General features: G+C 33.1%; 1 protein-coding gene across 1 annotated transcript; it reads right to left on the bottom strand.

Annotated features, from left to right (window-relative positions):
- Window positions 1-6,415: 6,415 nt before the first annotated feature.
- Window positions 6,416-17,295, bottom strand: LOC145293224 (small ribosomal subunit protein uS9). The gene is made up of 6 exons (XM_080139768.1): window positions 17,187-17,295; window positions 17,029-17,077; window positions 11,637-11,738; window positions 10,053-10,149; window positions 9,526-9,573; window positions 6,416-6,612 (listed from the first exon to the last, which is right to left on the bottom strand). The coding sequence occupies exons 1-6, from the start codon at window positions 17,189-17,191 to the stop codon at window positions 6,467-6,469; spliced, it is 447 nt and encodes a 148-aa protein (XP_079995894.1). The 5' UTR covers window positions 17,192-17,295; the 3' UTR covers window positions 6,416-6,466.
- Window positions 17,296-18,171: the final 876 nt, after the last annotated feature.

Below are 18,171 nucleotides of genomic sequence, written 5' to 3'. Positions count from 1 at the left end.
TTTATATTATTTTGTTTTTTTGGTAGATGTATCTTTTGTTTGTTTTTCAAGTGTTTTTTTTTTTCACCACAGGGAAGACGTATTGGTGACCTGTGTTCTTTCTTTTAACTGATTTTGCTTTTCCTTAGTTTCGTCTTTTTCAGCATCTGCACGACGTACTGGTGAGTTTTGTGGTCTTTTGATCGACTTTTCTTGGATGTTCTGATTTTGGTTGAGAATTTGTTTTATTGGTAACATTAGTTGATGATTTAATGGGATGATTAATTTTTGATATGTTTAGTTTGACTCCATTTATAAATTTGGGCATCATTTGGTCCCAATTGTAACAATTTGTTTATTAGTATTTGGAGTCTTGGTTAGTGATGTTGGATGATATACAACTTCAGAGTACGTCTTTTCCGTCATGTATCCATCTACTTTCCTGGCTTCGAGGAAGATGTTTTTGGTATGTTTTATTGACACTTCCTTTTCTTTCTTCCAGATTCTGCATGCTCTAGCATAAGCAGGATGTTTTTTCTCCAGAATTTGCACATTTGCAATCAATAGACAGTGTGGTCTAGATCTTTCTGGTCACATCTGTCGCACATTGCTCGTCCCCGAGATGCATCCTCATGGTGCCCAACTTCTGTCATTTAAAGCACCGAAGTGGGTTTGATATAAAGGGTTCAACTTTTTCAACGTTAATAAAATTTTATTCAAATTGATTATGAAGATTCAAAGTTCTACTGCAAATAGGTTTCATTTAGATTATAACAAGTCGCGCGTGCATGGTCCCCCTCTTGTGCTGAATGTGAGATGATGCCACAAAAAAATAGTGAAGAAATGATGAATGTGAGAAGTGTGAAGGGCCAACATTGCCTTCACATTTTCGCTAAGTTTCAGAAAAATCTAATGGATGGGGCAAAAGTTATTAGGTAAAAAGTGTCATTTTTTTTTTTCTTTTTTGCATTTGTGACCCCTTTAGAGCTCCTGGGAACACCGAATCCCAGTGAAAACGGACAAACAATGCAGTTTCACGCCTTAAGACATGTATATTTGAATTCAGCACCATGGAAAACTACCATATAGGTATACATATCAAGTTCTTAAGTAATATGAAAAAAAAGAGCTCCAAAAAGGCATTTTTTTTTTTTAGCCCTAAAAGTCCCAGAGAGATGCAAATCAGAATTTTGCCAGGGTCATCCATACTGAATTTGGCACTTGTATAGTTTAATAAAGGCATTAAAAAAATGAAAATATCAAAAAAATTTTAATTGTAAGTATCCGTTATGTAAGTTCTCAAAAAAAAAAATTTCACTTAATTTCATTTTTTTTTTTTTTTTTTTTTTTAAAAACAGCAAAAAAACAATTTATGATACTGAGCAAAAGGTTCGATTTTTAGGAAGAAAAAAAAAAAAAATAAAGTTATTACCCCGTGATATTTCTAAAAAGATCCAAACAAAAATTTTAAAAAATTCAGTAATGCTATCATAAAAACGTGTTTTTCCACTGTACAAAAAAAAAAAAAAAAAAAAAAAAAAACTACTCGATCAAATCAAGTGAAATTTTTTCCCCGGAGATCTCCAGTTCAAAACGGATAAGTACAATATAAACTTTTTTCGATATTTTCATTTTTTAATATCTTGATTAAACTGTACAAGTACCCTGAATTTATATTAAGAACAATAGCCTCCACATTTTGGGCAAGTTTCAGGAAAATCTAATGGATGGATCAAGTGTTATGGGGCAAAAAGTGTAATTTTTTACCTCCTTGAGTCCCTGGAGATGCCAAATCTCAGTGTAAGTGGATAACGGTGCAATTTCAGGCCTTAACACATGTATATTTGAGTTGACCACCGTGAAAAACCACTATAGAGTCAAACATATCAAGTCTTTGAAAAATATAAAAAAAGAGCTCCAAAAAGAGGCATTTTAGCACAAAGTCCCTGGGGACGTGAACCAGAATTTTGCAAGGGTCACCTATACTGGATTTATATTAAGAACAAGAGGCTCCATATTTTGGCCAAGTTTAAAAAAAAAAAAAAAAAAAAAAAAAAAAAAATCCAATGGGTGGATCAAAAGTTATGGGGCAAAATGTGTCATTTTTGACCTCTTGAACCTCTGGGGAGCGCAACGGGAATTTTTGTAAAAAAAAAAAAAAAAAAAAATTTTCTTACTGTGCACAACTAATTAATGAAATACAATTTGTGGCAAAATTTCAGGAAAAACTAATGGACGGTTATCTGGCAATAGTCCGGACTAACGGACACTACTGAAAACATTGGTCACTCTCCGATAAATCGGGGAACCTAAAACAAGTTTATATAGGAAGACAACACAAAATAGGATTAACTTCCGACAAGGAATCTAATATATACAAAAATTAGAAATTGTATAAAAATGAAATCCTAGGTTATTTTTTAACCTAAATTACATAGAATTTAAGAAGGTTCTGAAAATTAATCTCAAGGTTGGTAATTTTGTCATTAAAAGTTTTCCGACAAGTTTTTTTTTTTTTTTTGTAAGTTTGAACTGTCTCAAAATGATGACATCAGCATTAGTTTACTGAACAAGTAAACAGGATTACCAGGTTACTCCTAGATTCCTTAACATAAAAACCAAGATTTGTGAAGGAGTTTGAAGTTCCTAAAAAAAAACAAAAAACAAAAAAAACTCATTTGCCAGCGTCATTTGATTAAACAGATAAAAAAAAAAAAAACTTTAAAAACCCATTTTTTTTTTAACATAGGCATCACCACTTATCAAGGCCAAGAGGTCACTCGAGGATAAGGGTTAAACAGTGTACAGTAGAAATTGGACAATATAGTAATAGTTAGTAATGGAAATTCAGTAAATTTGTTCAGTGGACCGGTTCATCAAGAACTTGTTTACGTTAGACTTGAAGACAACCATATTGTAGTCAGCTGGAAAACGGAAGACAATTCCACCCCCAAGATCGCCATGGGCATGAAATATGTGCCTACATTAAAGATGGCTTTCCATGTGGTAGGGATATCTCCAGAGAAGACCCTAATTTACCTTATATGTGCTTTCGAGTTGCACTAGCTTACACCACTGCATTTATATTTGCCCTCTATCGTCCCCACAACAGTGGGGTTACTATCTTTAAGAGTATCTGAGAAAATTGATCACATCCTGTATGCTTATCCTTCGGCTAACATTCACATTTGCGGTGACTTCATTATCCATAATGTGGAATGACTGACCCACTCAAATAAAACCGATGACAAGAGGTTTTGTCATGATTTTGCCATTGCCTATGACCTCACTCAGATTGTTCATGAACCCACCCGTGTGCCCAATACTACCAGTTCGTATGTAAGCCTTCTAGACCTTTTCCTCACAACTTCCCCTGAGCTATGATCATGTTCCATTCTATCTCCTCTGGGATCTTTCGACCATTGTTGTAGCAGTTAAGATAAAAATGAAATGTAATAAATCTTCAGACGTACTTCTCCACCATACTGTATATCGATACTTTACGGCTGACTGGGACAGCTTCCATACATTCATATCTGATTTACCTCTGCATTTCATGTTTAAAAAGGATGTGTCCTCTATAGTATCAGACCTGACCGAATGGTTAATTGTAGACATAGACCGATTCATACGATCTAAAAAATTTCAACAAAAACTTAACAGCAAGTCATGGTTCTCCCCTGAACGTGCTGCTGCCATCGTGCACAGAAATCACTTTTTCCATAGCTACCAACGTAATATAATAGATGTACTGAGACTAAAGCTGCTTTCAGGATGCCAGCAACCACTGTAAAAGAGTAATAAAAAATGCAAGAGAGCTATATGCTCAATCTGTTAAATTCAAAGTAGCTGAGCAGTGGCTTGGTTCCCACCAGTTCTAGCAAATAGCAAACAGGATCTTGAACAGAAGTGTGCGTTCTATCCCAATTATTATCAAGGGACATGAGGTCATCTTGTCAGTATCAGACAAGGCCAGATTATTTGCCAAGAACTTTGCAGCTAATTCTACCTTATGCGACGAAGGCAATCAACTCCCTGTATTTCCTCCTATAACAGACAACACGCTATGCAACATACAAATATCTGTGCATGAGGTCGCCAAGCTAATCAAGAACCTTAAAGCAACTGGTACTGATGGCATTCCAGTTATAGTGCTGAAAAAGCTCCAACCAGAACTTGCCCCATACTTAGAAAACTGTTTAAGTGTTGCTTTAAGAAGTGCTTTCCAACACCCTGGAAAACCTCATCAGTATGCCCTGTATTTAAGAATTCGGGTGAAAAGTCATCTCCCTCTCAGTACAGACCAATAAGTCTCTTGTATGTCATAAGTTGTTGGAATTCATATTAAATAAAGTACCTAGTCAACTACCTCAGCAGAAACAACTTTCTTAGTGACATGCAATATGGTTTCCGTTCTGCAAGATCTACAGCAAATGTGCTAACGGTTATTTCTCATAGGATTAGTGAATTTCTTGACAAAAGCTAGGACATATCGAAGGCCTTCGATAAGGTATGGCATAAGGGCCTACTTCACAAGATTTCCAGCTACGGTATTACTGGAAATGTTCTGGATTATTAAATCATTTCTCTCCAATAGGTTCATAAGAGTAGTGGTTGATGGGCAGAAATCAGAGGCCCACAGTATTAATGCTGGAGTCTCTCAGGGGTCCAACTCTCTTCCTGATCTATATCAATGATCTCTCAAAACACATACTTAAATCATTCGTTGACATCTATGCTGATGACACGACAATCTATGGCAACACATCAAAGTTCTAATTCTCTCTCCTCTGATCTTGAGCGCGTGATACAGTGGGGGAAGAGGTGGCTGGTCACTTTTAATGCATTTAAAACCAAGCTTCTCTCTTTACATCATCAACGTTCTGATCCCCAGCTGGCACTAATTGAAATGGATGGCTCTCATCTTGGGGAGGCTCCACGTTTTGACAAGCTTCTGGGTTTGACCTTTACTCCTGATCTGAAATGGAACAAGTACATCAGGTCTGTTGCCAAAGTCGCTTGGAAAATGGTGGGATCCATCTATCACTTCAGAAGATATCTCACTACTGATGCAATTCTCTATCTCTATAAAAGCCAAGTACATCCAAAGATGGAATACTGCTGCTACATCTGGGCAGGAGCTGCTAAAAACAGCCTATCCTGCCTTGACAGAGTACAAAATAAACTTTGTGGTTTAGTGGGGGATGCCCTTTTCTCTTCCCTGCAACCTCTCTCTCACAGAAGAGACGTTGCGAGCTTGTCTTTGTTTTATCATTATTTTCATGGCAAGTGCTCGTCTGAGCTCCAATCTCATGAAAAACACCCGTTTGGCTGAAACTACTGTCAATTTTCCCCACTCTTTATCTGTGCCTAAATCCAAACGTAGATTCCATGAGCAGAGATTCTCTCAGAAGTGCACGATTGTGGAACTCTCTTCTGTTTGCCTGTTTCCCACCTGACTACAACTTGGAGGTCTTTAAGTCCAACATAAACAAATTCCTGACAAACAGCCCCCTTAAGTAAGACACTATCAAATCTCCAATACTATCTCATTGATTACTGTACACGCAATAACCTTTATCCCTCAGTGGCCTTGATAAGTGGTGACACCCATGTAAAAAAAAAAAAAAAAGAAAAAAAGAAGGGGGCATGCAGTTCTAAGAAAAAAGCTTTGTGCATGGAATCTACGTTTAGGTTTAGGCACAGATAAAGAGTGGGGAAATTATTGATAGTGTTTTCAGCTAGAAAAGTGTTTCTTGTGAAAGTTTGGCGAGGGGGGACCATGAACGATAAAGCAGAGACAAACTCGCAACATCTCTTCTGTGAGATAGAGGTTGCAGGGAAGAGAAAAGGATATCTCCTACGAGGCTACGAAGTCTATTTTGAACTCTGTCAAGGCAGAACAAGTACTTTCTAGCAGCTCCTGCCCAGATGTGGCAACAGTATTCCATCCTTGAACGTACCTGGCTCTTATATAGATAAAGAGCATCAGTAGTGAGATATCTACTGGATCAATAGAAGTATCCCACCATTTTTCCAGCGGCCTTGACAACAGATTTGATGTACTTGTTCCATTTAAGATCAGGAGTAAAGGTGAAGCCCAGAAGTTTGTCAAAACTTGGTCTCCTCAAGACGAGGGCCATTCATTCCAACTGACGCCAGATGGGGATCAAAACGTTGATGTAAAGAGAGAAGCTTGGTTTTAAATGCATTAAAAGTAACCAACCACTCCTTTCCCCATTGTACCATGTGCTCAAGATCAGAGGAGAGAGAATCGGAGAGAATTTGGTTTACTGACTTACATGTGCTACCATAGATGGTAGTGTCATCAGCATAAACGTCTACAAATGATGTAAGAATGTGACTTGGAAGATCATTAATGTAGATCAGGAAAAGAGTTGCACGTCAATCCGTTAAAAAACACAAGACAAAGGACTTTTTTTTTTTCAGAAAAATCCTACTTTTATTTTCATAACGAAGTCCATTTTTAACGGTAGGATTTTTGGTAACGGGCACGAGCACCTGGACCACCAAACTTTTTGGGCTCGCAACGTCGGGGATCTGCTACCAAGAGAGACCTGTCATATTGAACAAGGATGTCTTTGATTTCTTTCTTTGAAGCTTCATCCACATCTGAAAAAGGAGACACAAAAATAGACTTAACCTTACAAAGAGAATTCTATTAAGCAGATACTCAACCATTCTAAAGCAGTGTCAGATAAACATTAAAATCACAAACCAAGTAAATTGTAAATTCCAAATTTTTGGTGCATCAATAAAATTTATAAGAATGAAATAAAACTAGTTTGAAATTTTGCCCTCCTATATAAAATGACATTTCTAAGCATTCTAAAGTTTCCAAAACCACATCAATATTGAAAAACCCATGTATAAAACTATTTAACATGAACATCAATATCATAGAATTCTGATATGAATCAATCCAACGAGGTCCATGTTACCAGACTTTACCTTTTCTAAGAGGAGATTAGTTTGTTCATCATCTGAGGTGCCCCTACTGAGTAATGTCAAAATGTGTTGGCTTCTTAAAACTGCACTTAACTGTTATAGTTCATAAAAATCTTGAGGGAGGGAGGTCTTTTTCAATCAATAGTTTTTAAAATCCATTATACATATATATAACTAAACCAAAATTAAATCCATCCAATCCACAATGAAAAGACAAAATGCTTTTCATTCAAACTTACATAGATTATATATCTCTATATAAATAAAATGAACTCTTTTTCCCCGTCTGATTTTGACATTAATAGGATTAAAAATCAAAATATTTCATGCAAATATAATATGCACAAACGGCAGAACAATATCTGAGGTGTGTTATAGGCTTATTATTTCTCAAATTCCTCGATAATCTTAGATTTCTATACTTTTTCTGCTGAGAAGTCACGGCCAAAATCGGTTAAGATCAATGGAAGTGGTAAAATATTTCTCTCTAATAAATTCCTCCTCCCCCTGCCACCACTTAACACCGTTTGGGGATCGTTCACAAGGAACAGTTGAGAAGAGAACACCGGGTTAGCTTCGTAGTTCTTTCATGTGAACTTATTTAAAATCACTAAACTAAGCTGCAGTGCTCTGTGGCGTAGTGGTTAGCGTGCTGGACAATTCACGTTATATTTTCACGTTCGCGCCGACCTACCGTAGTCGTTTTTTTTTTTTTTTTCCCTAAACAACTGGAATGGACTTTTCTTGGTGGCCGAACTGTTAACGGTGCAGATGTTTTTTTTTTTTTTTCACACTTTATTTTCCTACTTTTACTCATGACTCCGGGTTTGATCTTTCCTATTTACCTACCATAACATTTTTTAAAACTCCCCCCCCCCCCCTGTCCCGGAAACAAACACTCGGGCAACGCCGGGTACCCCCGCTAGTATTTAATAAAGTGTACCAGAATTGTTAGAATAAAATGGCTTGGCTGTGCTGTACTTAACGATTTACAAATATAAAATCAAGCAAAGATCACTTGTTTAACCCAAAGCTGAATAAGGAGAATTGTAGACACACAAGAACCCAAGTTTGCCCAGCTGCGCAAACTTGGGTCTTTGTACCGGAAAAATACTCAGTAAATAAAACGTTTAGTAAATCGTTATTTTTTTGCATTTCCATACACCAAACATGGATATAAATATCACTAAAACATCCGCTGGGTCATAAGCTTCATTTTGGTACCTTACTTGCCTGGGTGGATTGCCTGTAGGCTGAGATAAATCGTGTCAAACACACACACAGACATAAGGAAAATTTATAATAAGACACATTTTAAACAAAGTGAATGAAATACAGAAAGATTTGAATTAGCTCGCATCCATCTTGTGTGTAAACTTTTATCAGAGTGCGAGTGAAAAGACGTCCTGATTTCTTAAGGTTCTTGAGTTATTGCCAATAACATGTTTAACTTAGCCAGGTTAATGATGCTAAAGCTACAAGATTTATATAAACATTTTTTTCATCAATTAATGAAAAAAAGAGAGGGGGGCGTTGTACAGTACTTTGCTGTGCTATGTCATGGTTCTACTGCAGGAGTTAGTTGAGAAAGGTGGTTAATAGGATCGACTCCTAAGATTGGTAGGGAAACCAGACGAAAAGACTTCAAAATCACAAGCTACTGGCAATGTCGATACCCTACAAACATTTAGACAGGAAATTTGGATTCCCAACATGCTGATCAAATAATAGCACCTTATGGAATAACTGCTGTTCAGTAGTTACATATATATTATCTAAATTAAGAAACTGATTGTGCAAATTTTATAATTTTAGTCATCAATCACACAGAACTTGAATGCCTACTAGACACTATCCTTGAGTGCCTTAGATCTCTCTGTACAGGCGTTTGTCAAGACAACCTAGCATGAGGATAATTTTCCATACAAGTAAACCCTGATCAAATATTCACAGACCAAATAAGATTTCACTATGGCTAACCCATAGTGGCTTTTACAGAGAATGGTGCACCTTCTCAAAATGATGTTATCTTAAGTAACAGCACAAAGCTGGATACTCCACCAGACTAGATGAATTCTTGCCCTGGAATCCAGAAAGGCCAAGAGACGACAAAGATATACTATAAAATATTTAAATGGTCGATTAGAGAGATGAAAATTATGTTCCAACTTCTTTTTTAACCCAGTATTTGAGAGATAAAGGGAAACAAATGGAATATTTGAATATCTATGCATCTCACGTAGAGATCAAGTGCTAGTCCCCCACCCCAAGGAGGGCGCCTTGATTGTGAATTTTAATTGAAGTAAAATGAAATAAAGAAAAAGGTTGAATCATGAAATCAAAAACAAACATTGAAATGGGAACGAGATCATATGTAGGTTTCTAATCAAAATTTTGTTCATTTGACAGGAAACGAATGTTAAAATCATGTCAATCCCATTTAAGAAAATTACAAAGATTCAAACATTAACAGGTGAAAGTTATTTCATAAAAGAATTTTAATTCCTGAGCATTTTTTTTAAACACATTTCAAAATATATATATATAAGACATTTCTTAATTAGAAAGAACACTTACATTTCTGGAAATAAGCTACCAGAGCTTTGGAAATCGCTTGGCGAATGGCTGAAAAATAAAAATAAAATACAAGATAAAAGTTTTGCTTTTAATCAAGTGATTGATCTTTAAAAATTTTATCTATTTTATGCTTTCTCCCTTCCAATGCAAAATTTAAAATACAAAACATTGAAAATTGTTATATATATATATATATATATATATGAAAATTATGATTCTAGATGTGGTCAAGTCTTTCAAACCAGTTTCTGTTCTATGTTGAAAATTTGTAATTAAATTAGTTTAAAAAGTCAAAGGTTATAAAAAAAAAAAAAGAAAAGATAAAAAAAAATCATTGGTCAAGTGGAAGTAAATCATCTTTGAATATTAAATTTTTAATTAAATTTTGTTAATTTTATCTAATAAAGGAAAAGAATTAGTTTTCTTTCTAATAAAAAGAAAAATGAATTTGTTTTTCAAACAGGTTCCAAATTTTTTCAGTAGATAAAAATGGAGAATGTAAATTTCAATTTTTAAATTCCCCTTACCGTAAATCTGAGCTACATGACCACCACCTCGGACTTTCACTCGGATATCAACTCCTGAGAATCTGTCTTTACCAAGTAAAAGAAGGGGTTCTTGCAACTGAAACATACAGAAATAAAAAAAAAAAAATTATGTACTATAATTAAAAAAGTTTTTTTTTTGGTTCTTATTTAGAATTACATTAAAAAAAAAATCACATTTCAAAAATCATGTAAATTGATCAAGTAGTTTCTAAAACTAAGAAAATCAAATTTTACCAGTAATACTGGAGCCAGGAACCACCCTGTTTTTAGAATTTAAAGGGCGACAACTCAATTCGATATTTCATAAAAATAATTTCATTATTAATTGCTATTTTCTTCATAAAAATAAAACTTGATCAATTTATGTAATTTTTGGAATATGACATTATGTGACAGGTACATCATAAAAATTTCTATACTTTTTAATGGTGCAATTCTAAGTAAGAACTTTTTTTTTCTTCTGACTAGCAAAAATTTAAATGTTTAACATTGAAATTAAAATTTTTTTTGACCATTGCAGACCCATTCATTTAAAGAACATGTTGGTGCACTAGTGCACTTTAGGATCAGAAATAAATTTCATTTGTAAGGGCCAGTTAGTTCCCAGGTAAAATCTTTCATTTATTAATAAGAGCAGGAATACTCATCTAATCTTAAATACCCGTATGAGTATTAAATTGGTCATTGTTTTAACAAAAATCTTTTTTGGAAATCTTAAGTAGGACGGTTCGTGGAGTAACTGTGGTATTATATGGTGATTGCGGATTCTAGCTAGGAACTCTTTGTTAAAGTAACAAAACACGACCATAGGTCGCCACACTTTTGAATGAATGTGCCTTATTAAATTTCGATGAAAGTAAACCAAATTTTTACAATAGATTTTAAGGTTTCAAATGTTGCCTAATTTTCTTTTTTGCCTCCGCATTTTCTAACAAACTAAATGGAAAGGCTAGGACATTTACAAAGAAGCACTCCTTGTCAGAGGCATCATAACCAGAGATCATGAGTAGTTTGATTGCCATGATGACAATGTTTTGGTCAATTTTTATGACGTGCTCCAGCGTATTGTAAGCACCCCAACCACACAATGTTACCTCAAAAGCCGTTCTTAACATGGGGAGGTTAGGAAGATGTTTATTCCAAAAGCCGTTCTTAACATGGGGTGGTTGGAGTGTTTATACTACACTGGGGCAGGTTGTAAAAATTGACCAATGTTTTAATCAATTTTAGTGATGTAGGTGATGTATACACATCCATATTAGTTTTGAGATTTTAGTCTGAATAAATAAAAAAAAAAAATCAATGACATTTAATGTTTCTGCATCTTCATGCAAACCTGTTGCAAACATAGCTTCTTTTTAAAACAGTTGCAGATTTACACCAATTGTCAAAAATCTGAACCTTCGGTAATGTGTAAATTAGCTTCTATTCTTATTTGGTGTGCTTTTTCGTTTCTTTGTTGCTATGGACTTATTTACGGAAATTAGTTCAGCTGCCATGACCAAATGAAAATATACAGCTGTGAACTTTAAAATTTCATTAAGAAAAACAAAACATTCTTACTTTGTAGCGAAGAATTTGAGGTTCCAAGATTTCCAAAGGACGTCCATTTACTTTAATCAAACCATGCCCTCGTTTGCAGTGAGCAACGGCTGTCGCAGTTTTCTGAAAATTAATGGAGACATTAGTTTTACAAAGTAAAAATGCACTGACATTAAAAATTTATATATATATATATATATATATATTTATTTATATTTATTTAAAAAGTGATGAAAGCTAAATTATTAGAAATAACTTCAAAAGACACCACCTCAACAAGAATATGACAATCAAATTTTGTAAGATTATTCAACCACGTGGATCATAAAGTGATAAAGCAATCATTTGCATTACTTTTTAATTAAGGCTTAAAAAATTAAAATTAAATCATTTTTTCATCACTTGTACAGTTCAAAAAATGAAAATATCGGAAAAAAAAAAAAAAAAAAAAAAAAAAAAAGTTATATTGTACGTATCTGTTTTAGACTGAAGATCCTCCCCACCAAAAAAAAGTTTCAGTTAATTTGATTAAGTAGGTTTTTTTTTCAGCAGAAAAACATTTTTATGACAGCGCGTTAGATAGAAACTTGATTTTTTTTTAACACCCCACAAGGAGATAACTCAATTTAAAGCGCCGACACTCCCTCCCCATCTTTAATACTAGCTTTTCTTCATAAAAATCGAACCTTTTTCTCGGTATCAAATTGTTTTTTTTTTCGCTGCAAAAAAGAAAAAAAAGTTTGTATTACTGTACACATAGATCCGAAAAACTTGTCAGAAAACAAATATATAACAAATGTAATCAAAGGCAAGATAAGTTACTTTTCTACCTAACTGGATAATTTTTTTAGTTTTTTTATTTAATGTAACATGTTTAGCAGCTGGAAAAACATACAATGTTTACAGATTTATTTGAAAATTGCAAATGGCTCGCCAGTCTCTGGAAAACACAGTAAGCGTGGGGAAAACGAGTTAAAACTAAAAAATACACAAAATACTTTTAAAAACCCACCGAATATATGTCAGCCTATGTTATGGTAACATATATTGAGCGAGTTTCTAGCAATATTTTTGTTAGTTTTTTTAGTTTTAACTCATTTTCCCAAGCTTACCGTGTTTACCAGAGAGTGCCCCGCCATTTGCCATTTTCGAATACATCCGTAAACACTGTTTTTCAAGCTGAATAAACATGTTACATTAAATAATACTAAAAATATATCCAGTTAGGCAGAAAAGTAACTTATCTTGCCTTTGATAACATTTATTTGTTATATATTTGTTTTTTGACATTTTCGAATCTATGTGTACAGTAATACAAACCCAGAGAAAAAAAATTACTTGATGAAATTCAGTGAAATTGTTTCGGATACGTACAATATAAACTTTTTTTAATGTTTTAAAACTGTACAAGTACCGTTTTTTCTAGTGAAACTAGGTGAAATTTGAATATATGAATTGCTTTGTTAAAACTGATCACACTGATCAATAGAAATTAAATTTCCCTGTAATAGATCTAATTCTAGCTCTACAATATTCTAAAAGAATGTTCAACACAACATATACAATTTGGTGCTTAATACAGAATTTGAACCAAACTTCAGAAAAAACGACCACAATGTATTTGTTACGCTGCCATTTTTTTTTTTTTTTTTTTTTTGCGAATGCTAATGCAGAGTGATTCGTGCTAATTTTTTTAAGCGTGTTTCCACGTTTACTTTAAGTTTTGTTTTTTTATTCAATTGTAAGGTTACAATGTTTACAAAATGTCTACGAACGTGCGTAGACATTTTGTAAACATTGTTTTTAAAAAATAAAAAATAATACTTCTATTATGTTTTAAACGACTGTAATAGTTTATTTTGGAAGTATATTTCATAAAGAAAATTGACAACCCACTTTAAAAACAGAAATTACGAGTTTTATATATTTTATTCGCAGTTTTTTGTTGACTCTTCTGGCGGCCATGTTGTAAGCCATAACGGTATTTTTGGAGATTACCAGGTTAAGGTACAAAACACCCCCTCCCTATGTTAAGAATGGCTTTTTAAATAATGAAGTTATTATTTCAGCACGGATCAATCTCTGCATGGCATGAGTACCCGAATGCGTAACGCTCGACATTACTTGTTTTGAGACAAACAAATATTTTACATTAAGTAAAAACACTAAAAACCTACTCAGCTAGGTAGAAGAGTAACTTATCCTCTTTGGTAACATTTATTTATGATTTTTTTATCACTTTCTCGAATCTCTGGATTATAAAACAAACTCCGAAAATAGGAATTTTATTGGCGCTTATTAAAATTGGCACTTATGGTGACAAAAGTAAAGAAAATACAGAGAATCCTGTATTATGTACGTACTCGTCACAGAACGAAGATGTCATATTTAAAAAAAATCACCTAATTTGATCAAGTTTTTTTTGTAAATTAAGAAAATCAAAATTTACAACGACGAGAGTTGTTTTCGTCGGGCATGATGAAATCCAATAAATAAAAGAGAACTCAAATCGAAGTGTTTAGGTAAAAAAAAAAAAAAAAAAAAGCCTTTTGTTTAATACAGTTTAATAAAATCACCAAAAATTCATTTTGGGTTTGTGTTACTATACATAGATTCGAAAAAGTTGTCAACTCAAATGTTAACAAAACGCAAGTTTTGCTAGTTTTTAGTGGTTTTACTCACTTTAAACCGTGGAATCTTTCGAAAAAATCAATGCTTCTTAATATATTTGAAAAAGAAATGGCGGCGTGCTCGCTGTTGAATACGGTAAATTAGGGAAAATTAGTTAAATTATACAAATTACTGTTAGAAACTCTTAATGTTACCGTGACATATTCGATGGGTTTCTAACAGTATTTTGAATTTAGTCTGAACTCATTTTTCTCAAACTTACCGTATTCAACAGCGAGCACGCCGCCATTTTTCTTTACCAATAAACACTGATTTTTTTTTTTTACCGATTACACGTTTTAAAGCGAATAAAAACCACCAAAAACTTTTGCAGATAGGTAGAAGAGTAATCTTGCCTTTGATAACATTTGTTATATATTTGATTAATTACTTTTTTCGAATCTACATGTATAGCAACACAATCCCATTTATTTTCTTGAATAATAAAAATTGATCGATTTACATCATTTTTGGAATATCTTCTTTCTGTAAACTAGTACAGAACTGAATTTTCTTTACTTTTAATTACTAATTTGAATAAGGACCATTGTATTTGTAGGTATGTACAAAATGAATAACCGATGCTCAAAATGTATAAACATTTTGACTCCCTTAAAAATCAGAAAATTAACTAATTTTAATTAAATTTTCAACATTTATAAAACAATGATCACGGATATTTTTACCGCATGACAAAAATATGCACGCGCTTGCACGTACAACAATGGCCACCACTTATATAACAAAGAATTACATGGCTTAATATCCGGAAAACTGCTTATTTGCGGAAAATTTAAACCCAATATTCGTTTTCAGCACACTCGAAAACCCCAAGGTAGGTTTTGTGTTGGTCTACTAGACCACAATTACCCATTTTATGTTCAACCTTCAACAAAACGTGCATGCCCATCTTACGTTAAATTAATATATTAAAGTGATCCCCCAGGTTTATTTGAGGATGGAAAGATGCTTAGGTGTGTCAGAAACTTGGTGAAAAATATTGAATAATTCGAACACCCCCCCCCGTCTTTCCAAGCTTATAACTTCTCGAAAAATGTAATTTAAACCTTAATTTCTTTTCAATTAAAGGAACAAAGACCAAGGTTTCATTTATAAAAAAAAAAAACTTAAACCTGTTATTTATAGAACTTTTTCGAATCTATGTGTACAGTTTTGTTTCTACCTAACTGGCTACTTTTAATGTTTTTATTTAATGTAAAATGTTTATTCGGCTCGAAAAAGTGTTTACCGATGTAATGTATTTGAAAAGTACAAATGGCGGCGGACTGTGTTGAACGCGTTAAGTTTGGGAAAATTAGTTACAATTAAGAACTATACAAAATAATGTTAGGAATTACTCAATATATTTACCGTGACATAGGCTGACATATTCAGTGGGTTTTTAACAGTATTTTGTATAGTTTATTTTTAACTCATTTTCCCAAACTTAACATGTATAACAGTTCTCCGCCATTTGTATTTTCAAATATCGGTAAACACCTTTTCAAGCCGAATAAAACAAGCAGTATTTGATATATTTGAAAAAGAAATGGCGGCGTGCTCGCTGTTGAATACATTAGGTTTGGGAAAATGAGTTCAAACTAAAAAAAATATACAAAATACTGTAGGAATGTCAGAACCCCACTCAATATGTCAGCCTATGTCACGGTAGCGTATATTGAGCGAGTTTCTAATAGTATTTTTTTTTTTTTTTAGCTTGAAATCATTTTCCCAAACTTAACTTATTATTCATCAGCGAACATGACGCCATTTGTTTTCGTTTTTTTTCAAATAAACCTCCCTTTCGAACTGTCTTACGATCGTTTTCAAACTTTTTAATTTTCTACCTTATCGATTTTCGTAATTTTTGGATATAATCTTAAAAATATGAGGAATACATAGGTACCATTGTTTTCATGTGAAATTTAGTAATACGATTTCCGAAATTGCCCCAATAGTGTAGAAGCGCCCACTCGACACTTGTTTTTCAAACTAAACATTAAAAATTCATTTTTTTTATATAACAAATGAATGGATTTGATAAAATACAAAAAAGGCATAGTCAGTTTGAAAAGGTGCTTGTGCACTTACTGATCCGTGCTATTTTTAAAATCGTGAATTAAAGTTTTTTTTTTTATTCAATTGTAAGGTTAAAGTATAGAATAGGTACAAAACATCCTGCCCTCCCCATGTTAAGAATGGCTTTTTAAATAACATTTCAGCACGGATCAATAAGTGCACTAGTACCGAAGAAAGTCACATTCAATCTTACTTCACTAAAGAAAAAAAAAAAAAAAAAATTAAAAAGAAAATGGCCGCAACCCAATAATTCGTACACGTGGGGGAAGACCAAATATGAAGAAACACGTTTAATACACAATATTAACTAATCGAAAGATGACAAAATATATCACAACTAAATATTTTCATTATTTATCCAATAAAATTGAATCAGGAGAAAAATATATAACAGCGACCATAATCAGATTTTTTTTTTTTTAAAAAGAAAATGGACCCAAAATCTCTTACAACACGAGACTATACAGTAGTGCGATATAACAAGTTTAGATATTAATTAAGCGGAATTTTTTTTGTTTTTAATTGTAGTCAATTAAATTATATCAATCGACAAATTTTAACAGATCACACAAATTTAGCGCCAAATAAATTCAATTCGATGAAGACACGAGTTTAGGCTATCAGTATGCCGCCATATTTTATAATGTCGTAAGATATTCCTTACCTTTCGTCCGTAGACTTGTACGGCCTGGATAGGCTGTTTTGGGGCGCCTCTGAAAAAATAATAAAATAAAAATAAAGAACAATACTCGAAGAAGGAGTTAGATCCAAAAATTGTCAAAATTACTGGTAAAAATAAGGTAAATAATAGTAAATACTTACGGCATGTTGGCGAATGTGACGTTCAATGTCCGGTTGAAAAACCTAAAAGGAAGTAGACGGAGTTTCAAAAGTAAAAATTCGAGGATTACTCTCAAACCAGAGTTCAAAACTTTTTTATTTTTATTTTTCTTTATTACGTTAACTAAAAAGTCACTGACAACATTTGAAATATTATTAAAAGTATTTAAATTTATATTTTCCCTTTTATTTCTTTATTATTAGATATTATTTAAAATTTTGCGATTAGAGATTAAGAAGTTACTTCCGGTAAGATTTGAGTTCTTCCTGTTGGCTACCTTCCTGCTTTGATTTTGAATTAAATTTTAGTATATTTTTTTAGATCACCTTTGGTAAATATCTACCACATAGCTGCAATCTAAAAATTAATTTAATTAATCGGAATACTTTCGATTCTGCACCAAAACTTTATATTAATAATAAAAAAAAAGAACAGTACATATGGAGATATCTACTCCGTACTTAAAAAAAAAAAAGACTCCAATGTACTTTTCTTAGACAAGCAACTTAAAAAAAATAAATAAATAAAAGCGATTGTGATAAAATGAGAGATAAATTTGACGGAAAATGACCCTCCATTGTAGGCATTAATTACCCTCTCTATAATTCAGACCTTGCTCCCTGTGACTTTTTGGTAATTCCCTAACCTTAGAGGCTGCCATTTGGAGATAAATTCAGGTGTGGGGGCGGCATGCTGAAAAGTTAAAAAAAAAAAAAAAAAAAAAACTAATAAATTTTCACTTACTTTCCACCTTAACAATCACTCTTAAAACTGACAACTTTGAATGGTTTTCGGGTATGCTGAAAACGAATATCGCATTTAAATTTGCCGCAAACAAGTAGTTTTCCGGATATTAAGCAATGTATGATGCGTCAACAATAAGGAATTGCATTACTTAATATCTGGAAAACTACTTGCTTGTGGAAAATTTAAATGCCATATTCGTTTTCAGCATAACGGAAAACC

Source organism: Euprymna scolopes, chromosome 14, assembly GCF_053919585.1.
Source record: "Euprymna scolopes isolate OS-2025 chromosome 14, ASM5391958v1, whole genome shotgun sequence".
In the NCBI taxonomy this organism is placed as follows: Eukaryota; Metazoa; Mollusca; class Cephalopoda; order Sepiida; family Sepiolidae; genus Euprymna; species Euprymna scolopes.
The sequence above is the reverse complement of the archived record's forward strand: the minus strand, read 5'-3'. Positions and strand labels throughout refer to the sequence as shown.